At 35.0% G+C, this 27713-nt stretch overlaps 1 protein-coding gene across 2 annotated transcripts; it reads left to right on the forward strand.

Annotated features, from left to right (window-relative positions):
• The first annotated feature begins 6539 nt into the window (after positions 1 to 6539).
• On the forward strand, positions 6540 to 24754 carry LOC114363339 (protein toll). 2 transcript variants are annotated; one of them, XM_028319060.1, is made up of 6 exons: positions 6540 to 6751; positions 20911 to 21160; positions 21522 to 22563; positions 22768 to 23083; positions 23260 to 23421; positions 23528 to 24754. In XM_028319060.1, the coding sequence occupies exons 2-6, from the start codon at positions 21022 to 21024 to the stop codon at positions 24287 to 24289; spliced, it is 2421 nt and encodes an 806-aa protein (XP_028174861.1). In that variant the 5' UTR covers positions 6540 to 6751; positions 20911 to 21021; the 3' UTR covers positions 24290 to 24754. The 2 variants fall into 2 exon arrangements, with proteins under 2 accessions (XP_028174861.1, XP_028174939.1); XM_028319138.1 differs by having other exon boundaries at positions 6740 to 6756.
• Positions 24755 to 27713: the final 2959 nt, after the last annotated feature.

Here is a 27713-nt window from a genome sequence, read left to right on the forward strand (position 1 = left end):
GGTTCGTTGGATTTGTCTTTTCGAGCACTTTAGTACTAGATGATGTTCAGGGTCCTGATGATGGAGTCAGGAGGTGGCAATAGGAATTCCTAAACGAAACGGTGGAAACTTATCGAGTTTGGGTTTGCTGGATTTGTCTTTTCGAGCACTTTGGTGCTAAATTGTATTGCAATTGAACCAAGGCTCTGAGATTGAGATACTACTAAAAAGTGTAAAATAAAATTATAATAATTAAAAAACTTTTATAAAAACAAGCTTTTATTCTGAAATGCAGTTGTACTAAAACGAAAAAAAAATTGTACTTGTTTAAGCAAGTTTCAAATAATTTCGAAAGCTTGTAGCGCAAACAAAAAAACCGGCCAAGTGCGTGTCGGATTTTTTTTTTTTAAAGAAGAACGGTCATCTGTGACCCAGGCCCGACAGAAATGAGACATACCTCAGTTTTTTTGTCATGTTTTAATTAGTTAAATTATATATTTTTTTTATTCGAAATCTATGTATAACACCAAAACCCTTTGTTTTTGTTCAGGCGTTATACAAAAACTAATACAAAATGCCTATTTATTTATCACCAAAATTGGTAAATGTATGTACCTAAATGTCTATTACAGCTGCTATGGAATGTATCTAGATGACCTGGAGATACAGCCGGATTATACAGGGTGGTTATACATATGGGACGATAAGTGATCTCACTCGATTATTTCTAAACTATACAAGATATCGAAAAACTAGTTACTGATTCTGAAAGTGCTTCACGAGCTCTTTCAAATGGTACCAATACTAGGTTACAGATTATGGAAGCTGGTAACATTGAATTTTTGGATTTTGTAACTTCTCGTTTCCACCCTGTATAATCCGGCTGTATCTCTAGGTCACCTAGATACATTCCATAGCAGCTGTAATAGACATTTAGGTACATACATTTACCAATTTTGGTAATAAATAGGCATTTTGTATTAGTTTTTGTATAACGCCTGAACAAAAACAAAGGGTAATATTTTGGTGTTATACATAGATTTCGAATATAAAAAATATATATTTTAACTAATTAAGTCATGACAAAAAAACTGAGGTATGTCTCGTTTCTGTCGGGTCTGGGTTTTTTTTTGTATGGGGCGTGACCGTTCTTCTTTAAGTTATTTGTATGAAAGATTACGCGGTAGTAAGCGGTTTACGATTTACAAGGTATTAAAAAAAACTACTTACTAGATCTCGTTCAAAACAATTTTCGTTGGTAGTTTTTATAGTTATGTACATCATGTTTTTTTTTAGATTTTTCATTTTCTTATTTTAGAACTTTTTTCCACTTTGGAAGCGTCTATATTTTAGAAACCTCGATATCATTTTTGAAGACCTATCCATAGATACCCCACACGTGTGTTTGATGAAAAAAAAATTTTGAGTTTCAGTTCTAAGTATGGGGAGCCCCCAATATTTTTTTATTCACAGAATACATCTACCTACCAAGTACATACAGTATAGCTCTTATAGTTTCGGAAAAAAATGGCTGTGACATACGGACGGACAGACAGACATGACGAATCTATTAGGGGTCCGTTTTTTGCCATTTGGCTACGGAACCCTAAAAAAGAGGAATAAATTCCATGCGCGATACAAGCTTTCGAAATTATTTGAACCTTGCATGCAATTATCATGTGTTAACGGATTAACGATTAACGTTAACTTGCGTTAAATCTTGTGAAATGTAACGTTTTAACGTTTAACGAAGTTAATTTTTTTATTAACGGTTTAACGATTAACGAAGTTAACTATTTGATTAACGGTGCCCAGCTATGTGAGTACATAACCCAAAACACAAGTTCCCAAACGTACAGATGACAGCACATCAACATAAACACTGTGGAGTTTTATGTAATCGTAATAAGAGCGATTTTGGAACAAAAATGTATAGCCTGGTGTGCTGTCTGTAATTAGATTGCAGGTGTCAATTAAATGTTTAATCAATTTCTGTGTATTCATTCTAATACAAAAGGGTGTCGCAGAATGGAGGTTAAACCATTCAAATCGCATTATAAACCAATATGACTTGAACCTTTTGTTGAATTAGGCTTTGAAGCACAAGGAGTAATGATGACATTTTCAGTATTAGTAGTTATGTTAAAGTGAATCTTATTCATCCCTTGTTAGTACATTCATCAGTGCTAACATGCATCTATGTGAAGACAGAATGCAGCTATTGTTCTTAGCCACTTGCCTCGCGTTTTGGACTAAGTAGTAGAAACACGATTTTAAATTGAAAGCTAATGTTGCGTTGTCTACAGGCTTCCGCTACGTAACACGGATTAAATGTAGTCCACTGTATTAAATTTCCCTTGAGTTACTACAAAAGCGATAAGCATCGTCATCATCGTTTCAGCCACATGACGTCCACTGTTGAACATAGGCCTCCCCAATGATTTCCAGATTTGACTGGTTGGTAGCATCCAGCGCCTTCCTTCTATAAAAGGTTTTCTGTCCAGCTTCTGATGTAAGTCCTAATAATTTTTTCCTAAATAATTAAAAAAGACCAACACACACACTTCAATGTTGGGAACTTATAGCTCACTCGTAGGGTATTCGAGGGTATTCAGGCAGCGTCGGCGCGCGCTAAACAAAAGCGGCATAGGGAGATTTATGAACAATTCACGACGCAATGATATGGGGTATCTATTCAAATCCTTCGTAGAACTCGGGGGCAGGTACTGGCAAGATGATATATGTCCGCGCCAGTACAATAGGTACATTAGTTTGAACCACTTTGCGAGAATTCAATTTCATTTGACATAAGTACCCATTTGCCTGTATCGTGGAGGGCTGGATAAGTGTATTTTTAGGACCGATTGGACTTTTTTATTTATAGGCGATAAGCGACCGTTTTTCCAAAGAGTCCTTAGTAAATATTTCACTGCTGACGAAATTGTTTATGTAAAAAAATCGAGTTAAGCTTCTGAAACGCAATAATTGATCGACCTCGTAAAGTTTTGAAACATATTAATTCGAGTATTATATCAATCTGTAAATATAACTTCAAAGGCTTTTAGTAACGATCAGACGATTTGTATTACTGAATACCACTATTAATAATATCTCACTAATGTTTATACAACACGCGATAGAGTGATTCCGTTAAAAGCATCTCGGTAACCCCGAACGTTACACGCGTTTTCGGGAAAATTTTATTCAGAGAGCGTAGTTGACTGAATAGTGTTGCGGAGGCTTCAAAGAAATATTTTCCAGCAAATCATCCAACATTAAATATTCCTAGCAACATGCCAGGCGCTTTCACAAATAACTTAAGCAAATACACGAGATATACGATTTTTAAAGGCGGTTGCTAAGTCAATTGCAAACACGGGAAGAAAAAAGCGCCCGTATCTTGGCATCAGGNCCCTACTATACGTGAAATATTTTCGTAGCGTTAATATTCAACGCGTGCCAAAAAGGTAAACAGTTTTGCACTTAGTAAAAGGTTTTTAGTAAAGTAATATCGGCATTTGCATAGCCTATTCATACGCCAGAGGAAGGGTCTTCTCGGTGTTAGGACATCAACAACACCCTTTTAACTTGAGTTTGTTTGTCTAGTCACGTCGCTACAAAACATAAATAACAACAAATTTATGTTGAGTGCGAAACTTCAGGGATAAATAAATTAATGGAATCGAGGGAACGTGTGCGTAATTCGTTTTGGATTACAATGTTTAATTAGAAAGATGTCCCATGTGCTGATGTTTTAATGTCCCTTGAAATACCGTTGCTGTAAATACTTTTAGTATAAACAGACTGGCATGATAATATTTTGTGAAAATGTTAAAGATGTTCTACTTTTACAAAATAAGTAATGTTCGGAAATCGAAGATGTTTGAGATAAAACAAAAGTGTCTTGTCTCATTTGGCTACAGTTTATGAAAAACATCACCCACACAATAAACGACCGTATTTCATTCACACAAATCAAACCCGCTTACCATAAAGACTTCACATATTCCCAGATTCACACTGCATTGTCCCGCATAGGTCCTTATAAATCACAATATCCTAAATCGTAACAAGATAAACTGGGCCGCCGCGAAAATCCCCATAAAACCGCAAAACATTCGAAAATGATTTATAGTAGCCCCGATCTGTTTGGGGCTTCGAACAAAAACAGATTATCGGAATCCCAGTTATTTCCAACAATCGCTTTATGGGCCCGACTTACGAATGGATACGACGAATGGTGCGTCTGCAGATGTGCAAAGGTGATATTATATTGTTCTATTTGACTTTGAGTACTTACTTTATTATGTCATCATTATTAAAGTCATAACTTTTTTTTGTTTGCATAACAAGGCAGGTATTTGACCACGATCGCACCTGATGTTAAGTAGGATGCTGTCTAGGATGGTACATTTATCTGCCCTATAAGTGCCTATTCACTCTCGCCTTGAAAAGGCCCGGATTATAGTCTTCGGGAAAGACAGCAGCTAATTCCAGTCCCTAACTGTTCGCATTATAAAAGAGTCATCGAAACGCTCAGTGCGAGCAGTGGAATGTCAACAATATAGGGATGGTACGCTAACCTGCATCTGGTTCCCCGATGATAGAAGGGGGCTGGGGGAATTAGTTCGTGTAATTGTTTTGCACATTCTCTGAAGTGTAGCATGTAGAAAACCGATAGGGATCCTACCTTACGGAAATGGTCAAGTTCCTGTAGCGACGCTTCAACAAGGTTTCTTTCTATAGTTTGATTCACCTTTTTATCATAGTCCTTATAGCATGTATGTGGTAGCATGAATACTGGAAGAATGTTAATGTAAAAGTATGTGCATTCATATTTCATACGCAAAGCTACCTATATCGATTTGTCCAATATACCTTTAATACATAATTATACAGAAATAATACATATTGTAGTATACTGTCACTATACGTCTCTTTAGCTGGTGAGAAATTTGGGACAATTAATTATTGACGACGGCACATCAAGTTGAACACTGTGGCATCTTATTAATCTACTTGTAATAGGTGCAATTTGAAACAAAAATTTTAGTCTGATGTCAAACTATGTTAAAAGCAAAGTTAAAAAATACTGAGCCTCAAAATGCAAAAGTTCAGCAAACTCACCTTAACCTTTGTAAATTCCAGGAAAAAGTTCATACGTTCATCGCTTCTGGACACTTTAATCATAAAAGAATCGGCTCGAATAAAAACGGTCGGACCCGCGGGAACAAAAAATATAACGATGTATTTAGCTCTGATTTCATCGTTTTGTGACCGTGTATGTCGGAGCGCGAATTCGGTATAAACCGGGATTACATTAGAAGTTACAAAACCGCTGCGTTATTTATACGAGTATCTTTGTAGAATATGTGAATACCTGTTTGTAGAATGAAAATAGTTTTAGAATAGCATAAGACTCATTTCATAGCATTTAATGGAACTGTTTTAATTTATTCATAGTCATAAATGTTTATTGCATCATGTCCAATCAACCAATTTGAATGAACCGTATCTAATAGAAAAGTCTGACTACATCTCAAAATGTACATAATGAATAAAATAAAAATATATGCGACATTGGAAATGATAAATCAAGCACATTGTTACAAACGTCACTAAGGATCAATATTGCTTGATAAACAAATGAACTTCATTAACACGCTTTGAAGCAAACCTTACAAAAGCGTAGACGAAACTCACATGCTAAATAAGTATGGTGGTCGTCAACGTAGACACAAGTCATTCGAGCGTGACTCGAGTGGTGTAATTAGCGGGACCGAAAATGAGCCAGTCTGGAGCCGGACTTAACCACAGCCTGGCGAGAACAGTCTACACTGTTCTGAGGTAACACAATTTATTTATTTAAGAACATTATTGCACACACAAAGAAAAAAGCAGTACAAAAAGGCGAACTTAATGCCATGTGTCATTTTACCCAGCTAACCTTAAGCAAAACAGAGAATTGTGATGGTGTAGTGTAAAAATCATAAATATTCTTCTTTTCTGTTCCCCAGAGCCGTTATTTCGAGACGGCTGTATTCACTTTTGTTGTGATTGAAGAAGAGGACACACAATAATAATTCCTAAAGAAATTAAAAAACTGTTTTTCTTAAAAGTTTTAAAGGAAGAGAGTGGGTACACACTGAGTATTTAGCACTTGCCAAATGTTCGTGTCAAAGCGCCTGTAATAAAACAGTATGATTGGCTGAATATGTTTGATTTTGATAAATGGTTAGAAAATAGGTAAAATTGCATATTAGCAAAAAAGTACCTAGCAGTGGATTAAGTTTCATTGTATGGATAAATACATAAATATAAATTTATAGCACACATTTTTAATACCAACGTATTTTTTTAATACGAACTAAAATGTAAATACAAAACATAAAAAGAAAGTTTGCTTAAAAGAATTACGACGTGTAGACAACCCCTAAAGTAGTTTGCCGTTCCGTTTTAGCTGTGGTCAAGTCGGACTTAACTTTACACTGCGTTCGGGTCTTTCCGCCGGCACCCGAACGATTCCGAACGTTCTTATTTGTAGTCGACTACGGCTCGTAGCGGTAGTCTGCAGTAGTCGCTTCGTAGCTCTCGTAGCACGTCTACGTCGCTCGCTACGGTCCGCTTTTCACTCTCGCTCCCATTTTCGAGGAAAAACTTGAATAATTGATCGCCGATGAATTTGTAAACGCAACTGATTGAAATTTGGTGATTCGTATTATTAATATCCACGGGGTTTTAGCTGATTGTGCTTGGATATTCTCTTCAACAGGTGAGGTATTGATATATTTTATTTATAGATTTTAATAGTTAATGTTAGATGCTTACTTAGATATTTTTTAAGCTTTGTTTTGTTATCTTTTTTTGCCAGAAGGTATTGTAAAAGTGTAGATTGAGCAAGTTCTTTGCCGTTTTTTAGTTATTTTAAAAGCAATGGAACTCAATTATTTATACTTCTTCGTTCTTCAGTGGTTTGTATTTATTATAAGTTTATGTATTTAAAAGCATGATATTAATCACGATTTGTGTCGTGACTCTTTTCATTAAGTTTATGAAACATCTACATAATTTATAATTCTTTGATCATTTTGTATTATGTATGCTTTGGTTAATGAATGTTCACGTGGTTTATCCCGAAATTCTAAATCACACCTTATTTTGTTTTTCGTCTTTTTTGTGATAATAATTGTTTTTGACAGAATTTACTTTCGTAAATCTGATTTAGATTTTTTACTTACATTTTAATATTGTTTTTAATTAATGACACTTTTGGTGACTCTTTTGTAACTACAGTCTAAGAGTAAATAAGGTCCATTTTACGATTAGTATTTAGCCATATACGAGTACAATTCATCGTTCGAGTTCATGCCCGAGGCATACTCAAGGATAACGAAGGTTCGTGTAATTAATTAGTCCTTTTGAAGACCCAAATAAAGTGTCACCCATCGTTTTGGTCCATTATCTAAGTTTTATTCTGCAGAAACAGTAAAACGTTCCATTGTGGCATTTCCAATTTTACCGTTTTCCGTGTTGTGGACAATATAAAGAGGCTCCTCCATTTAAATGGGAGATTTTTTGCGTCTCTACCTATTGTTGATAATTAGATTCATCCCTAATATTTGTAGCATGAATTAATTTATTAGATCTAAATAATAAATAGGTTATTGACAATAAGAAAGCTTTATTTATTAATATTTTGTTGTAGAAAGTTACCAAAGGGACATTTAATTTTATTATTAAATACTGAGACTCAAACATGGAATAAAAAGCTGATATAGCATAAAATATTCTCATTTAAATTGTCTCTTTGTTGAATGAGTATTAATATAATATTAGCGATAATATTCGTCATTTTGTACGTTTTCTCTTTAGAAATACTACAATAATTAAGCTATAAATGTTTATGTAAACTGAACGACCGTAGTTTAATACTTAGAGCTCCTAACTAAAGAGTCGAAGCTCAGGAGTCGAACATTAGTAGGAGCAATAAATATTTATGTTTATGTGGCAACAACGAAAGTAGTATCATTAACTAAAGTACTTTTGTAAAGATACATTATCTTTTTGTTCGTAGTCTAAATTTACCTGTTAGATGAGTTTTCAAGTCTGTATGTAAGTCTGTATGTAGGTAACAAGGTTTTGTTTTCAATAATTATCTTTGTACCCATATAACATCCAGCCTGGAATTTCACATAGGTATTCGTCTGTCATAACTCCAATATGTACGCCGAGTTCAGACATATTTCTCGTGCCATTCTCCCGTACAAGTGAGTGCCTATTGTTTACTTATTCATACTTGCCCGGGGGCACATTCAGGCATAACGAGTGCTCGAGTTAATTAATTAGGCCTTTTGATGACGCCGGCAGTCTCTCTCGGGGGCTCTTTGATAAACAATGCCTTAGCTTTTTTCACGACCTCGTTTTCTGGTTTTGAATGTTGGAGATAGATGGAGGTGTATGACGACTGTTTTGTTTTTTGGTGGGGTTTTTCAGTAGGTACTCGGGGTTGGGATGAATTTTGTTTTGTGACTTCATTTGTTTGTTTTTCGAAATTAGATCTGCATGTTAGCATTCATGCGTCGTGTACAAAATTATTGACAGTAGCCCAATTTTAATTTGAAGTTTGGTTTTGGTTCAGAAATTCAGATTCGTCATTTAACGTGACGAGATTACGAATGTATTAGGATCACACTTTCTTCAAGTAATTAGCTATCCTGAAAGAGGTTCAAAAGATATTTTTTATATCCATGAACCACTTACTAACTTGTATATTTTCACAAAATTCATAAGTAGGTACCAACCTAGTACATGATTATATCTAATAATTAATAGCACAACATGTGTGGTGGAACATACATAATATTGTTTAAGTATGTGTCACTACTCACTGTCAAAACTTGGATCCCAATTCTGAACTCGTTAATATGCTCTTTGACACACGAGATTGCTAGAACTTCTGAACAGAGGAAACAGTTAAAATAAGTAGATAAAGTTTAATAGGAAGGAGTTCCGAGAAACAAAATAAGAATAACTTGTTTATGACAGTGCTGGTACTGGGTGCTTCAGAGTGGAATACTGTTTGCTTTTATAAATAAAGTTAAATTTTATTCGGTACGCAGTACCCGGCGCGGGTCAACGTCCGCATTTTCTTGCATCGACTTGCATATTCGTAATTGGTTTGTACTAAGAACTTTTTGTGAGAATTTCATTTCGATTTGTTTTTAAATGGGATTCAAAAAGCTGGTTCTGAACTTTAAAAGCAAAATATAAAAAGGATATTTGCCGTGTCTTTTGGGACAGCCTTAATTCTAAACTATTTTTCTATATTTCTAGTCAATGTAAACTAACGAGCCAGCCCTACACTCCCTGGGTTTTTAATCCCCAGACAGAAACTTTTTGGGAAACCTAATACCAGGCTGAAGTTAGTTAGCTGCTGTTTTCTCGAGCATTCTAGTGTTGGTAGTAATAAGTATCACGAACTTGGGTCCCCTTAATATTTCATGATTTATACTTACATTAACGACATCAAATTCATTCTAAAATTGAGTCCCAACCAAAATTGTTAAGTTTTTTAGCTTCTACAGATACAGATGTCAGTGTAAAAAATGCTGATCTCCATGGTAATTTGATAATAAGACTTAGGTTTAAAAACTTCGCACACTTATTTAGTTAGGCGCTTGCTCTCAATTCTCGAATATAAAAGCAAGGACAGAANGGACAGAATTTAAACAGATCTGATTACATTAGAGCGCTGGAAGTTCTAAAGATACCAAATGAACGAACATTTAATTTTCTCTTCGGTTTGCTAAGTTCACAGCGACTGTTCGTAGTTGTGAGCCCTCGGATTAAAGGCTTCACACCAGGTGTTGCATTTCAAGTTAACTAAACACTTCCCCGGTTTAGTAGGGTTCTTGCGAGTTACTTGTTTATTTTAGGACTTTGTGTATATCAATGCGAAGTTATCTGGTAAACTTACGACGTGCGACACGTTGCTTGAAGTTGTTTCCAACTAGATTTGCTATCTAACATGTTTATAGTCGAGTTACTTGGGAATTAATTAAGTCTGAAGAAGTTTGAACTTACGTCGTCACATACGAGTATCAGTCGTAAGAACTAAGTGATATCAAGTAAATAGTATAGTCTGTATGAAACAACGATAACTATATTTTCGGTTATGCATCACAGTAAGATACGAAAAAAGCGTGAGGATCTACTATTTCTGAATCAAATTACTATATTCATAATAAGACTATAGTTAACTCATAGACACCCACAATCATAATTATGATCGATTTATATTATTGCGTCTTTACTCACTAATAAAAGAGTGAATAGAACGCGTAACTTACCTACGTTTGGGACATCATTACGAACTTAATATATGAAATCCAAGTAACATTTATTGAGGGGGAAACTCAGCCCTCTCCCTCCACCCCTTAACTCAACCCTTAAACATTTAAATTGCCAAAGTAACTTTTTAAATAAATAATTATGTTACAGAGTGCTGCTTTAAATTTTAACAGCTGTGAGTGAACATGCGTGTTCAACATTTTAATAATTTATAATGTAAACGTCAATAAACACTTTATACACATTGCTAACATTTAGATAGCGTTTATTTTGGAGCTAGAATAACACTCATTAGGCATAAAGCAGAAGCAATTTCACGCTTCTATGGGATTATAATTTGCTTACCACGTCAGGAATTAACGTTTGTTAAATTAAATACAGAAATACAGACTCCTAAAAATATCCGTTAAAATCATCGTCATCATCATCAAATTATTTAATTTGCCGTATAATAATTTGTTCATTGTCCAGACAGATAACAGAACATCAAGTTTAAACATTTTCGTTTCAAAATCGCCTTTACTACAACTACATTCCGAGTACAACCACACATCATATTTAATTTGTCATAACTGTACTTTATGGACACGACAAACATTTCACCAAAAGTTGAAAACGTAAAACACATCACACAGGTATTTTTCGACCCGCATTTGGCGTTTATTCCAAAATGATATATCATTAACGCCTTTGTCCAGCAATTTTCGCTGTAACTGCAATTTATTGGCCATTTACTTAAAGCGATTATTTACTGAGTCTGCGGGCTATATGAAATTGCATTCCAGTCTTATACAACACATTTATTAAAGCTATGTAATGCAGGGGTCATCTATCTCCAGGTTGCTGTTGCAAAAGTTATGGCCTAACTATTGACCGAGCATGAGGTATAAGAAAATAAACTCTCAGTTATACGGTTTTAGATATATTTTCAAATTCATGGAGCATTGACCACGTGCATTCAGCACACCATCCATGCACCGTTTATGCGATGGCAGCATTTCAAATTGAATCATATCTAGTTGAGACTGGAAGAAAATTTGCGGTGACTTACCTCTATATTGAACACCCGAATGTTTTTGTTTTACACCTACAATGTTTAACTATTCAAACTAATAAAAAAGTAACGTCAAGTTACATTCTTAATTAGTTACATTTAGTGCTATTCATAATCGTGTCGATATCTTAAAACATATTTTCTGAACTTATGAACTTTTGACGAATTAGATTTATTTTTTATGACGAACCGTAGACGAACCGTATTAGACCGTATTAGAACCGTATTAGAACCGTATTAGACGAACCGTAAGAAAATCAGTAAGAATAAATATGAATTTCAAATCAAACTAAAGGATAATATGATAGAAAATCCCATGCCAATGTAATGCTTGCACAAAATGCCGTCCCATATGCGTCTGGCATGGAAGATAAATGGCCACTGCATACCAGTTTTATATTAAACTTGCTATTTGCAAAGCTAATCACGTATTTAATTTTGCTAAGCAATATTGGATGTAACAACGTGATATATGATACTAGAACGTAAGGCTTCTTGATAGACTATTATTTACCTTACGAGTATGTACTTATTGTTCCATTAACCTAAAAGCAGCTTTTACACTCTTGTCTTTCAAAATTTCGAACAAATTATATTCATATGAATTAATTCGATATCATTTACTTATATGCTTCATGAACTCGCTTTTAAAGTTAATAAAGATAGGTATTTAACTTCAAAACAAATTTTTGTTAATTTTAATAACGACAGGACAAATGCGATGTTATTAATTGAATGAAAAAAAGGAAATTCTTTCACTCAACATTTATGACGTTCGATCGATATGACAATCTGTGTACATCCATTAATGGCCCATAAAGACAGTCATTAAACCTAATCAGTATTGCCGATAGATGTATCTTGTATGTCAAAATGAAATCTATTGCTATGGATAGTATGTAATACAATTAGCTACCAGAAGTTGTGTTTGTGGAATATCTACCGAAAGTCATTTATCTTAGCGCTCCACTCACGTGGTTCGCTCGACGTTTCTATTACCATTACGTGGTTACTTGTTGCTGTAAAAGGTAACCAATAATGCTGAACAGACTATTAAGCTTTTACTTCCAGTGGAGCACGGCGTGGAATAAATGAAAGATCTTAACTAGATACTATTTTGTAAAATATCGTGGATGATATTAAGTACAACCGTCAAAAAAACTTATATACGAGTACACTAACGGAAAATAGCTTTAAGTTTAACTTCAGTCTCTGAACATGTGAAATAAAGCTCACTAATCTCTTCGGTATAAATCGATTGAAGAAATGACATTTTGTAGCAAGATGTTATGGTTTCTTCCGAGCACGTACGACATATCGAACTGTTTTCCTTTCATCAGATTGTGGGGTTTTCCAATATAAAGGTCGCCATTTTTTCAATGGGCTAGTTCATCTGCTCACGTATCCTTTTTATATCTGTAAAAACTACCTCGAAAATATTTGGATATTCGGCAATTCGGCATTGTCCACCAGGTTTTAAAATTTCAGGAACCGTATTACAGAACAAAGATTAAAACACGATTCAATTAAGACACCTCGCAGAGTGCAGACTTTTAGTCGGCCGATAATTGGATCGGCTTCCAATTTTTATGAGGAATCGGCCGACATAAATCGGTGTAATATGCGCACTTCCATAAAAGTTCATACTAATTAATAGCTCGATCAAACTATCGGCTGACGAAAANGACGAAAAGTCTGTACCTAGTCTGCGAAGTATCTAAGGACCTACAATGACCTATATAACTTCTCTGTTGCTTTTAACATATTTTCTTTGCCCAAATACTAACCGTGCATAAAAGTTGGCCACTGAAAGTGACGTCCACGTGTTCACCAGATGCGTTTTCAGTTACCGAATGCATAATAAATGCAGGTAACTTGTTGCTTAGACACTCTATTTTTGTTCTGCGTACCTATGTTGTCAACAAAAGTAATGCATAACTGGGAACTGACGGAGTTTGTTAATAAAAAAGTTGTGTATGCAGCGGCCATTTATTTACTTGTCAGACGTGCGTTGCAAGTTTGAATGCAGCAAAATCAGTTTAAAAGCGTCCTAGATGTATAGGTACTAATTCAGGTGAAAATGATGTGGAAAACCAAGCGATTCTTCTTCTTCTTACTCGTTACGCTCTTGGCAGTGCGGTCGTGGTCACGTTGAGGCGTTGTTCACATCGGTTGTAGAGGCGGATACAACTCTCCGCACGATCTCCCTCCATCTCTCTCTATTGGCAGACTGCCTGGTGCAGTCACATACGCCGTCTTCCACTGCTGATTTTACTTGGTCGGTCCAGCGCATTGGTGACCTGCCACGCGATCGGGTTCCTTCGACTTTTCCTTGGACGACCAGTCGTTCTATGGAGTTGTCATCCCGCCTCGAGACATGTCCGAAGTATTGCAGTATGCGATTAGTACTAGTTACTAAGCTTTCTCACACTAAACATTAAACTTAAAAACGATGACTCTAATTGGTACTGATTACATTCTTGGTTTACGTTAGAAGATCACATTTCGATTTTTCAAAGAATATTATTTGGGGTTTGATTAACAGGCGATTTTTGTGTTAATAAATGAAACCTCTTGTTATTCCAACCAGTAACTAGTTTAGAATAATATGTACAATATTATATTGGTCAATACTAGTATTTTATGTAAGCCTATAAAATTGTGGACCGACAACATCTTAATTATTATTATTTTCCCTTAAATCTTTAAACTACTCTATTAGCTTACTTCCACAATATTCTTTTCTGAGGCGCTTCGCTGCAGACAGCACCGCGTGTGCCTCTGGCGCACAAGATAAATGGCCGCTACTTTACACAACTTTTATATTAAACTTGCGTCTAACTTGACTTCTGATGTTTGACTAGAAGCAATCATTAATGCTGGGCAATATTACTTTAAAAGTAACTATTGCTTGTTTGCTTAGTAGGTACTTTTGAAAATGTTGATTATGTTAATTAAAACATTTGAGTCCGAAACATGAACTGTTTTAAATTAAGTTGTAACAAAATGTTTTTGCAAGCATTTATAATTGTGAGCCCTGAGTTTGACAGCGCGTGTTTTGTTTCGGATTAATAAAAATAATATATATTTTTAAATGCAGAGGACATAACTACAAACTAAAACATGTTTTAAAGCTTGAAATGTTTTTTTGGCAATTGAACAATTGAAATAGAAACTTTAGTTAGATTGGATTTTAGAAATGTTATAGATATGTAACCAAAATACGAAATGCAAATACCTAATGTCATATCAGAAATCACAAACCCAATTTTCGTTTATTATTTATTCAAACAAAATATGGAATGTCAGTTACTTAAGGTTCCTTTGCAATGTCAGTATTTTGCGATTTACTCGTCTTATTCACTGAGCAGTGACTATTGTTTGAATTAGCTAAGTGGTCTTAAATTACTGAAGTAACTTGAGCATCAAATAATTGTAGCACGAAGTTTAATTAGACTTTGATGTTAATTACTGGGATTAAGAATGAGACAGTAACTTTACAAAGGTTTAAAATGCACATAAAGGAGCACTGTTATACACAAAAGATTTTATCTCAATTTTGAGACACAAGCTGGTAAACTTCGTAGGTACCTACTATGTTCATTAGAAATAATGTATCATCATCATCTTAGCCATAGGACGTCCACTGCTGAACATAGGCCTCCCCCAATGCTTTCCATGTTACCCGGTTGGTAGCGGCCTGCGTCTAGCGCCTTCCTGCTACCTTTATGATGTCGTCGGTCCACCTTGTGGGTGGACGTCCCACGCTGCGTTTTCCGGTACCCGGCGTCCACTCCAGAACCTTGCTGCCCCATCGGCCGTCAGTTTTGCGTACTACGTTTCTTTACGAGATCTAATCAGAAATGAGGAGATCCGTAAACGAACTAAAGTCGCTGACATAGCCCGACGGATTAGCAAGCTGAAGTGGTAATGGGCAGGGCACATAGTATGCAGAACAGATATAATATAGGATTATATTTTTTCCTGCTCGGTCCAGTAGTTTCAGACCCACAACACAACACAAGTTTAGAACAATACAAACAAACAATCAAATCTTTTTGCTTTACAATATTAGTGTAGATAGACAGTGAGTCCGTACCTTTAGGTAAAGCAATGTAATTGTGAAATTCGTAACAGTATCGGGATTTCTGAAATTGTCGCCATTCCAATTCTCGTAGATTTCAATCCAATAGAATTTATTGATTTCGTTACTCCTTCAGTTTTAATTCAGACGTAAAACCTTTTGTACAAAACAAAATTAATGAGAGCTTATAAATTGTATTACAATAGAATAGATTTAATAATCTACTACAACTGTGTATAAGCATTATTATGAGTATTACCATCATGATGTAGAATATATGTAGGTAGGTACCTTGTTATATGTAGTATGATAAATTGTAGTACTAAACATTCGTCCTTATTTTGTTGGAAGAGCTCTTGATAAAAATCATCCGAGGAGTACAGATGCGATTTATAAGGATCTATAAATTGATTGTTTACCCATCTCTATTCCTATTTTAATTAAATTTATCTGTACCCAAATATAGTGAAAGTAATAAGTATAAGTTTATCCGTTTATTTTCCTCAAGAGTACCGTATATTCTGATCATAATACTTCTAATATTGTTGGAGCTTAGGTTATAGTTTGTAGNTGCGGTCGTGGTCACGTTGAGGCGTTGTTCACATCGGTTGTAGAGGCGGATACAACTCTCCGCACGATCTCCCTCCATCTCTATCTATTGGCAGACTGTCTGGTGCAGTCACATACGCCGTCTCCCACTGCTGATTTCACTTGGTCGGTCCAGCGCATTGGTGACCTGCCACGCGATCGGGTTCCTTCGACTTTTCCTTGGACGACCAGTCGTTCTATGGAGTTGTCATCCCGCCTCGAGACATGTCCGAAGTATTGCAGTATGCGATTAGTACTAGTTAAACTAAGCTTTCTCACACTAAACATTAAACTTAAGAACGATGACTCTAATTGGTACTGATTAATAATAAATAAATAAATAAATAAATATCCTTGGACATTTAGCAAAGCTTGTACTATGGGTACTAGACAACGGATATAAACATACTTAAATACTTTTTTTTTTTTTTTGTAAATACATACATATTATACATAGAAAACACCCAGTCCAATACAAACAAATATGTTCATGCACACAAATGTTTGTACTGTGCGGGAATCGAACCCGCAACCTCCGGAATAGTAGTCCGATTCGAACCACTACACCAAACGGCCGACAAATTACATTATTGGTTTACGTTAGAAGATCACATTTCAATTTTTCAAAGAATATTATTTGGGGTTTGATTAACAGGCGATTTTTGTGTTAATAAATGAAACCTCTTTTTATTCCAACCAGTAACTAGTTTAGAATTAGTACAATATTATATTGGTTAATACTAGTATTTTATGTAAGCCTATAAAATTGTGGTCCGACAACATCTTAATTATTATTATTTTCCCTTAAATCTTTAAACTACTCTATTAGCTTATTTCCACAATATTCTTTTCTGAGGCGCTTCGCTGCAGACAGCACCGCGTGTACCTCTGGCGCACAAGATAAATGGCCGCTACATTACACAACTTTTATATTAAACTTGCGTCTAACTTGACTTCTGATGTTTGACTAGAAGCAATCATTAATGCTGGACAATATTACTTAAAAAGTAACTATTGCTTGTTTAGTATTTATTTATTAGGTACATCAACAAAGTCACATGCATACAGTTCATACATTTTAACATGGTTTAACACATGATGCGTATATGACCTCAATTACAGGTATACACATCATTTATTTTTGCTATGTTAGGGTACTTATACACTAGAAAAAACAAAAATCAATTGAATAGAGTTTAAGCGCCGAACAATATAAAGGATTTAGTAATTGTTCATTTTGTTTGGTGCCTAACTTTTGAAAATGTTGACATGTTTTAATCAATTAACTTAATTAAAGCATATGAACCCGAAACATGAACGATAAACCGGGTGGTTTTAAATTAAGTAAAATAAAATGTATGTATGAGCCCTGAGTTTGACAGCGCGTGTTTTGTTTTAAGTTTATAAAAATAATATTATATTTTTAAATGCAGAGGACATAACAAAGGCCACAACAAACTAAAACATGTTTTAAAGCTTGAAATGTTTTTTTGGCAATTGAACAATTTAACTAGTTCAATACAAACTTTAATTTTAGAAATTCGAAATGCAAATAATGTCTTAACTGAAATCACAAACCTAATTTTCGTTTAAGTATTATTTATTCAAACAAAATATGGAATGTCAGTTACTTAAGGTTCCTTTGCAATGTCAGTATTTTGCGATTTACTCGTCTTATTCACTGAGCAGTGACTATTGTTTGAATTAGCTAAGTGGTCTTAAATTACTGAAGTAACTTGAGCATGAAATAATTGTAGCACGAAGTTTAATTAGACTTTGATGTTAATTACTGGGATTAAGAATGAGACAGTAACTTTACAAAGGTTTAAAATGCACTAATGAGCATTGTTATAAACAAAATATTTTATCGCAATTTTGAGACACAAGCTGACCGGGCGAACTTCGTACCTGCTATGTTCATCAGTAATATTGTAGGATTCAATTTTTTCCTGATCGGTCCGGTCGGTCAGAGACACAACACAACACAACACAAGATTAGAACAATACAAACAAACAATCAAATTTTTTCGCTTTACAATATTAGTGTAGATAGATAATGAGTCCGTACCTTTAGGTAAAGCAATCTAATTGTGAAATTCGTAACAGTATCGGGATTTCGAAATTGTCGCCATTCCAATTCTCGTAGATTTCAATCCAGTAGAATTTATTGATTTCGTTACTCCTTCAGTTTTAATTCAGACGTAAAACATTTATTTGTACAAAACAAAATTAATGAGAGCTAAAAATTGTTATACAATAGAATAGATTTAATAATGTACAATACAACGACCGTGTATAACCGTTATACACGGTCGTTGTATTGTACATTATTATAATAATACTTATACTGTACAAGTATTATTATGAGTATTATCATCATGATGTAGAATATTTGTAGTACATTGTAAAAGTATGATAAATTGTGTCGTATAACTAAACATTCGTCCTTTTTTTGTAGAAAGAGCAAGCTCTTGATATAAATCAACCGAGGAGTAGGTACAGATGCGATCTAAGGATTTATAAATTGATTGTTTACCCATCTTCATTGGTAATTGAATTTATCTATACATTACCTAATTATAGTGTAGGTAATAAGAATAAGTATATTATTTTCCTCAAGAGTACCTCATATTCTGATCATAATACTTGTAATATAATGACTCCACGTGGAGAAATAGAGAAAATAATTTTCTTTTAGAAAAGAATAGAACTATCATGTCTGGAGATTCAGATACCGGAAAGTAAACTTTGATAATTTCAAACAAAATATAACAATGTAATATTATTATGTGATAATTCCTAATAATTCCAACAGTAGTTTTATATGTAAATTATTGTTATTAAGAACCCCTAACAAAATGTAAGCCTAAAATTTAATCCGATTAGGCTGTACAAACAACCCCACTAAGCCCGAGGGAGGTTTTATATACGATTATTATAAGTTAAATGTTAACAAACAAGTTTGATAGGTTTTAACAAAATAAAATTGAATATTAATAGCAAACTTAATTCCATTATAACTGACGGCCGATGGGGCAGACAGGTTCTGGAGTGGAGGTCTCGCAACAGAAAGCGCAGCGTAGGACGTCCTCCCACAAGGTGGACCGACGACCTCTTATAGGTAGCGGGAAGGTGTTGGATGCAGGCCGCCACCAACCGGCCATTGTGGAAATCATTGGGGGAGGCCTATGTTCAGCAGTGGACGTCCTATGGCTGAAATGATGATGATGAGTAAACTTAATTGTATCTAGAAAAGAATAGAACTATCTTTTGTAAACATTATGGAAGCAATAAACTATTGAGTATTGAGTATATCTGTACGGGGTATGATTTCTTTTTGTATTATTTGGAACGAGCCTCCATTTGACCTAAGTTTCATCATAGCAAGTGATTAAAAACATTTATGAATTTCACGACTAAGCTCGAGTCGTAAAGGCATCCATCTAGATAGAATATACTCGTAATATGGATGCAATAAATATTGAGCAGTATTGAGTATGTTTTAGAATTTCAGCCAAGCTTAAGCTTTCACATTTTGTACAGTTATAAGCTTAATTGTATTTTTGGCACTCATGTCAATTATTTCTTGTAATGTTGCAAAAATAGCGATGACCAGTCAAGAGAAAATAACTTAAAATTACACAACTTCAGCGATTTTAGCATCGATAAAGCAAAACATTAATAATCGAAAATATCCGCGTGGGACGGACCGNTATAATCGCTCCACGTGGAGAAATATAGAAAATTATTTTCTATCTTGTCTGGAGTTTCGGATACCGGAAAGTAAACTTTGATAATTTCAAACAAAATATAAACAATATAATATTTTTATGTGATAATTCCTAATAATTCCAACAGTAGTTTTATATGTAAATTATTGTTATTAAGAACCCCGAACAAAATGTAAGCCTAAAATTTAATCCGATTAGGCTGTACAAACTACCCCACTAAGCCCGAGGGAGGTTTTATATACGATTATTATAAGTTAAATAATGTTAACAAACAAGTTTGATAGGTTTTAACAAAATAAAATTGAATATTAATAGCAAACTTAATTCCATTATAACTGACGGCCGATGGGGCAGAAAGGTTCTGGAGTGGAGGCCTCGCACCGGAAAGCGCAGCGTAGGACGTCCACCCACAAGGTGGACCGACGACCTCTTATAGGTAGCGGGAAGGTGCTGGATGCAGGCCGCCACTATCCGGCCATTGTGTAAATCATTGGGGGAGGCCTATGTTCAGCAGTGGACGTCCTATGGCTGAAATGATGATAAAAATTAAACTTAATTGTATCTAGAAATATCTGTACGACGTATGATTTCTTTTTGTATTATTTGGAACTGAGTCTCCATTTCACCTTAGTTTCATAATGGCAAGTGATTAAAAACATTTATGAATTTCACGACTAAGCTCGAGTCGTAAAGGCATCCATGTAGATAGAATATCATTTGGATGCAATAAATTATTGAGAAGTATTGAGTGTGTTTTAGAATTTCAGCCAAGATTAAGCTTTCACATGTTGTACAGTTAAGGCTAAATTGTATTTTTGGCACTCATGTTAATTCTTTCTTGTAATGTAGAAAAAATAGTGATGAGCAGTCAAGAGAAAATAACTTAAAATCACAGAACCTCGGCGATAAATTTAGCATCGATAAAGCAAAACATTAATAATCGAAAATACCCGCGTGCGACGGACCGAGATAACTGGCTATCGGTCAGACAGTTCCATTATATGTATTTGCCGTCGCTGCAATTTATCTGGCTGCGCTTTTTGTTGGTCTGCTCGTAAATTATGAATAGCAGAATCAATTCCAGCGCTGGCCTCTGTAATAATAGAATTCAATTTTGTTCGCAGATCTCATGTTCGAACATGAAAACTTCGAGGGCACCTGAAAAAGTTTCGATCACAAAATGCAGGATGAAGATACCGAGAAATAAAATGTAAACATTTCGGTAACGGTCAGAGATGGGTCGACAATTTGTGTACGTGCTGGCCTCAGCACTGGCACTGCAAATAATTGGTGCGTCGACGTTGATGTGTCCAAGTGACCCTAACTGCGTTTGCGGCGGCACGCTCGCTGTCGAACTCAATTGCAACATCGACGGTGAGTGCACTCCGATGTTCGTTTCAAACTGTCTTTTACAGCCGCCAGAAAAAGGACAGAATAGTTTTTATTTAGTTACTTTTTATTGGTTGAAAACATTTTGCCAACAAATAAAATCCGTGGTAGTGAATCCTACGAAAAAGAGTTATTTATGTTTCTTAAACTAACAACGACGCTGAAAACTCCATTCAAATCGATTGAACTTTCAAGCATTGTTTCATAATACCTACGGACTAAGAGGCAGACTTGATTTTTATTTAAACAGTTGTCAAAAGGATTAATATACCTCTTTATTTTAATCCAAAGGTCATCACCCATCATGTTCATTTCAACTTCAACTAACGACCAGTGTTTGTTTCAGGACGAATTTTCAAGATAAATCTACTACCAAACACATACATAAACATAAAATGCGAGAACACCACAAGTCTCGACTATAGTAGACTACCAAAATGTGCCAATGTTTCAAATTTATTTAAATCAGTCAGCTTCAAAGACTGCCCTATACCATTATCATCTTTCAAAGATGTCCTCACAACCATGGGAGTATCTAAAACTATGGCATTGATTTTTCAAAACGCCAAGAACTTGTCTGGCTACTTTGATAGAAAACACTTTGCCGGACTCCAAGATTTAACCAAACTACTTCTGTCAATAAATGGTGTAACACACTTACCAGACAACTTATTTGCAGACATAAATAAGTTGACTTGGCTTAACATAAGATCAAACAGTATCAATCTCACAGAACAACTGTTCAAGCCACTAGAAAGATTAGAGACTTTAGAGATTAGTCACAATCACATGACCAATATATCTTCGAACTTATTTTCCCATTTATCATTCTTAAGAAAGCTTTCGTTGTGGCAGAGCAACGTTACCTGGTTCTCCAAAGACTTTTTCACGGGAGTCGACGTGCTCGAAGAATTAGATTTAAGCTCTAATGGACTTAACGAACTTCCTGGGTCGATATTCAAACCGCTCAGGAAATTAAAGAAATTAACATTATTCTCAAATAAGTTCTCGTCGCTGCCACAGAGTTTGTTTAAGACTAACGATGAGTTGGAAACAGTCGTTATCCTTAACAACGATGTCAAATTACAAGAACTCCCGAAGTATCTGTTCGGGAACCTGCCGAACTTGAAGTTGATTTATATTCAAAGGTGTGGACTCGAAAGGGTTCCGTACGACGTTTTCGCTGACTCGCCTTCAGTAACGAACATATCACTAGCGTACAATGATATCAAGTCCTTGCCAGAATCAGTATTCAATGACCAAATTAACTTGCTGGAATTGGATTTGAGCCACAATAAATTGGATAAATTGGAATCGAAACTGTTTTCTTCGTTGGTTAGATTGGAAAAGCTTGATTTGCGACACAATTCCTTGGTCGAAATTAGCGGGTAAGGAAAACAACATTTTTTATTTGACGAAACTACTTTTGACTGTAAATTAGTTAATATACCAGAGGAGTAGTATTAATAAGGAGAAAAAAAAGAAACTTAGCTGATTACATGGCTCAAACGTAGTTTCGCCTAGATAGTTTTTAATGTAACATTCACTATACGTTGCAAATACAATATGCTAATGTTATCCAAAACTTTCAGCGCGACGTTTTCCTCGTTGCTCAGCCTTATCTACCTAAACATGGAGAACAACAGTTTGAAAGTAATATCTTCGTATTTGTTCAGCAACAATAAACAGAAGATGTCTATATCGTTGGCGTACAATAAACTCGATTTTGAACACAAAGAATTGATAAACAATTCGTGGGTCGTGAATAAGGCGTCCCCTTTTGCGCATACTTACAATTTGAGATTGCTAAACTTGAGTCATAACGAGTTCAGAACGGTATTCGACGATTGGTGGATAAACGGACATGATCATTTGGATATCAGTTATAATTATATCAAGAATCTATGGGTAAGGCTCAATTTAATAAGGAATATTGACTGTCATTTACAAAATTAATGTCGATTCCGACTTCGTTGTAAGAAACTAATGATTTTTGACATCACTATTATTCCTGAATAAGTTGTTTATATGACATTTTCTATATATTTTTGTGCGTGAAGTCTAACAGTAATATTATATTCCAGGATGGAGATCACCCACTGGATGAAGTAGCAGATTCAAAACGAAGCTACCAAGACTTCTTTAAAAAGCCACTTAAAGAAGTTTGGATTTCCCACAATCCATTGAGTTGTGAATGCCAGAACTTTTACTTTCTCGACTTCTTAGATGAACATACCAAGACAAAGGTAACTAATTTCTTTTATCCCTTTTGAAGCTGCTATCTGGCAGTATTAAATACCTCTTTACTGTGATCGTGACGTACAGTTCTTTGAAAATATTTAATTGTTTCAGGTTATCGACATTCACTACTTCAAGTGCCACATTTGGTCTAGAGAAACGTGCTACACACGTTTTACCATATTCATTTCAATCATAACAGTAATAGTGTCATTGTATATTATAGTGTTAATACTCTTCATAACGTATAGGAAACAAGTTAACTCGTTGATAAAGAAAAAACTCTCTGAAAGAAAACACAAAAAGAATACAGCAGTTACCAGTGGAAGGCGGAGGGAAATTGTCGTTAGATTTTGCGAGAGCGACGAAGAATTCGTCCTGAAAGAGATTTTACCCGAACTAAAAGGCCATAAGGGAGTAGAAGTACAGATAAATCCGATCAACAATCTTAAGAACAACCAATTTATAGACAGTTTGAAGATGTGTGTCAAGGAACACAAACACACAACACTCGTCGTGTTTTCCCCGAACTACTTAACGTCAACTTACAGTCACGTGGATATAAAGAAAATTCACGGTGAAATGTTAAAGGCGGAAAATACAGTTTACGTTTTCGCCGACGTTGGCCCCGAAAACTCGATATACGCGTTCCTGAAGGAGCAAAGAGATGAGCGGACTTCGGTAGTGTGGAGCGAGGCAGATTTTTGGAAAAAGTTCTTGCGTGTGGTGTCTGGTGACATGAAAAAAGACGAGTTACGAATGAAGTCCAAGTACGCGAAAGCCAAAGCTAAATTGCCGTCGAACATTTCGTTCTCGAGACTGCCCGACTGGTCGAGCCTCAACAACGTAAACACGTTCACCCACAGTCACGTGTAGGCTCTCTGTAATTTAGCGAGGTAAAGACTGACTTCTCCGGTATAGACGAGGCCCATATTATCAGTTCCAATATCAATCGGTATCTTTGTAATTAATGGACAGTTTTTGTATTCATAACAATATTATGTTATTAGGTAGACGAAACAAAACTATTACGATAAGTGTTCGGTAAAAATACTTATTGTGAAATTTTTACGAAATATTTTGATGATGTAAAAATTTAGTGTGTAAGGTATATTTTATTATTTGTAAACTGTAACTTGTAGGTTAACATTAAGTTTCTTGTTTCGTGGATATCTTACGTTGATGCGGACTTCAAAGAAGTATATGTTAACATCTGTCATTGCGAATGTAATAGTTAATGTAATCAAGTTTTGGTTAATAAGTGTACATACGAGTATTAAAATAAAACACAAACATTTAAGTTTCATGGAAACTGTATGTTGTTAAGAGTTGTAAACTGCAGCTTATAAAATAAAACCTATACTTTACCAGCTCTATAATTATTTAAATTAATTTACAACTTTTAAACACATTACCGTAGCTTAGACATAGTAAAACTTCTTCCAATCTTAGAAAAATATGCTTCTGGTGGTAGATAACATAATTAATTATGCATCTGATTTTAAAACTCTTGGGTTCGATTCCCTTGTAATTTCCCTTTAATAATTTTAATTCTTATCAGCCATAATGTCAGTTAATTCATTACACTAGCAAAACCAGAACAAACCCTTCAACACTATAGACTCAGAGTTAAAATTACTCACTCAGTATAAATACCACAAAGTCGAAAAGGTATGTCAAAATGTCAATAGAAGCTAAAAATTACTAAAGCAAAAAAAACACGATTTTACAATGCTCTTTACATAGTCAATCAAACAACAAAATAGAAATTTTGACTTTTACGACTTATTTGAATGCTGCAAGTAAGTAGGTATTATCTTTCATATCGCAACCAACAAGGAACATCAAACGAACAAAGTGAGCAAGAAAAGCTCTGTGAAAGCTCAATACTTCAAACATTTTATGAATTCAATATCTAATACCAAAGTTGTTTATTATATTTTCTTTTGCACTATCTTGATAGTCTCTTGACAATAAAACTTGAGAACTTCTTTTGAACTCATAAATTCAATAGGGATACTACTCGTAGTTTAAAGATCTTACCAGTAAAGTTTTTTTAAATGCTTTTTGGTCAAGTCTTTTTATCGATTCAAATAATAATTTGCCTTCTCATTAATATTATTAAAAAAACTGAAACATTTAAACCATAAACTTCAGTGCAAAGCACTTGTGTTTTAATGAAACAACGCTTATGCACAATAGAATAATTAAAGATAAATGTAATTGTTTATCGAGAAAAAAAACCATATATTTGATCAAAAGCAACGCATCCCACTTTTGTCTAACTTAGTGATGTGAAAAAGCAAATTACCTACACTCAGTCATTTTCCAAAACAGACTGATCATTTCCCAAATTCCAAAATTTTTTTTGTTTATTCAATGTTTACTAAAGCCTTTCAGAGGCCATCAATAAGGGTAAAAAGAGGAATAATTCATTGTTGTCGCTAAACATGAAAATATGAGCCACTCGAAACAAAACAAAGCGCAGTCAGAGTACTTTTGTTCCATTGTTGAATGCGCCCTTTCCTGTATGCGGTGAGCGAAACCTTTATAATATGAGCAGGGGTGAGGGGAAAACCCTGTCTCGTGTCGCATCCCCAGGGTTGCCATGTGAATAATAATGTGCAGACGCAAATAACAAGTTTTTATTGAGAGGGACAGGGTATATTGTCTTTGAGCTCGAATTAAATTTTCATTTGGTCATCCGTTACTTTTTTTCAGGCCTCGTGAACAGGCATCATTATTTCAGTCTACTGACTTCGTTCACAAACGAAGGCTTCTGCTATCGACCCATGTATCATGTTTCATAGTGACTATGGTATGCAGTCGTGGTCTCCACTTGACTGACTACAGAGAGAATATTTTAAGCCATAAGTAAGTATTGAATACCTTAAGACGTGACAGTAACATAAGTTGACATACCTATTGGCGTACAATTTTCATCAGATTTTACATAAATAAATAAAATTATAGATACGGAAAAATTCCAAATTATTGGAACACAACACAAAAATACATGAGAACTTTATTAAAGGATGTTCCCAAAACTCTCTTTTATATGAAATCACGTTGAAAACCTACCCATGAACATACCGATTCACAACTCTCTACATTAAATTAAGATTAACTCATATTTTAATATGATTAACTCATTGATGTGTTTTAATGAATCCGTGATCATGAAATTCGTGATTTATGAAATAAAACGGCGAGACGCGCGCCATTTAATAACCGCCATTTGTCCAGAAGTTGATTTATTCCGGTTATTTAATCAACAAAATTAAACATTACGGAATTAGAGCTAAAGCACACGATGCGTTGCGGCACCGAAATGGTTTCGCCGTATCGCGCGATGCGGCGCCGCACCGAAATGGTTTCGCCGTATCGCGCGATGCGGCGCCGCACCGCTCGTGTGCCCGCCACAGATATTTCTATGTAAGACGCGACGCAGCGACACCGCTCTGGCATCGCACCGCCTTCGCAACGCATCGTGTGCTTTAACTCTTACTCTTATGGTCAGGCTTATAATTATTTAGTCGTGCCACACGCAATGTATGAACTACGCCACATCAAGTTAAGCTCAGTGCCATCTTTTGTAACTGTAATAAGTTCTATTTTCCAACAAAAACACAGGTGTGATGTCGACGGTACCCGATAGAAGAGCCATTCAAGGTAGGTACATGTTATCATTATTATGAATAATGAGTATTATTATGATAACGGTGTATAAGGGTAACGAAGTCAAAAACGTAGCTTACTTTTAGTTTTTATTTAAAGTTTATTTAATTTATTCACCTTATTTTTCCAGTACATTGATTCATAGAATTAAAAAAAAAAGACAAGATTCTTAAACATTTTTTGAATATTGGATATCACGTCAAGTGCTACGATTTCTGAGAAAATCTTCAATCACTTACGTTAAGGTGATTATTTTCTGCAAAAGTTGAAATCAATCGGCAAAATTGTTTAGCGACCATTTCTTTTATTTGTAAAAAAGTGGTGAGCACAAAAAAATATAACTTTTTAAAATACTTTTTAAAATTAAAAAATATCCAACGCTGTGGTAAAAAGTACATTTCGATTTATTTATAGCACCCACATAAAACAAACCAAACAAAACTGCCTTGTAATGTTAAAATCTCACTCGGGTAAAACAAGTTCTACGAAATCCAAATATGAGAGATAAAATATTGGTTTCATATTGCTGGCCTCATGCCCATTCGACTGTATTAAACGAATAATATAAAAGACACATCATGCAAGTTCGCGAATCTGCTTAGAAAATGTGTTGTCAGCATAT

The sequence above is a fragment of the Ostrinia furnacalis genome, unplaced genomic scaffold, assembly GCF_004193835.3.
Source record: "Ostrinia furnacalis isolate ACB-3 unplaced genomic scaffold, ASM419383v2 OfSCF0067, whole genome shotgun sequence".
In the NCBI taxonomy this organism is placed as follows: Eukaryota; Metazoa; Arthropoda; class Insecta; order Lepidoptera; family Crambidae; genus Ostrinia; species Ostrinia furnacalis.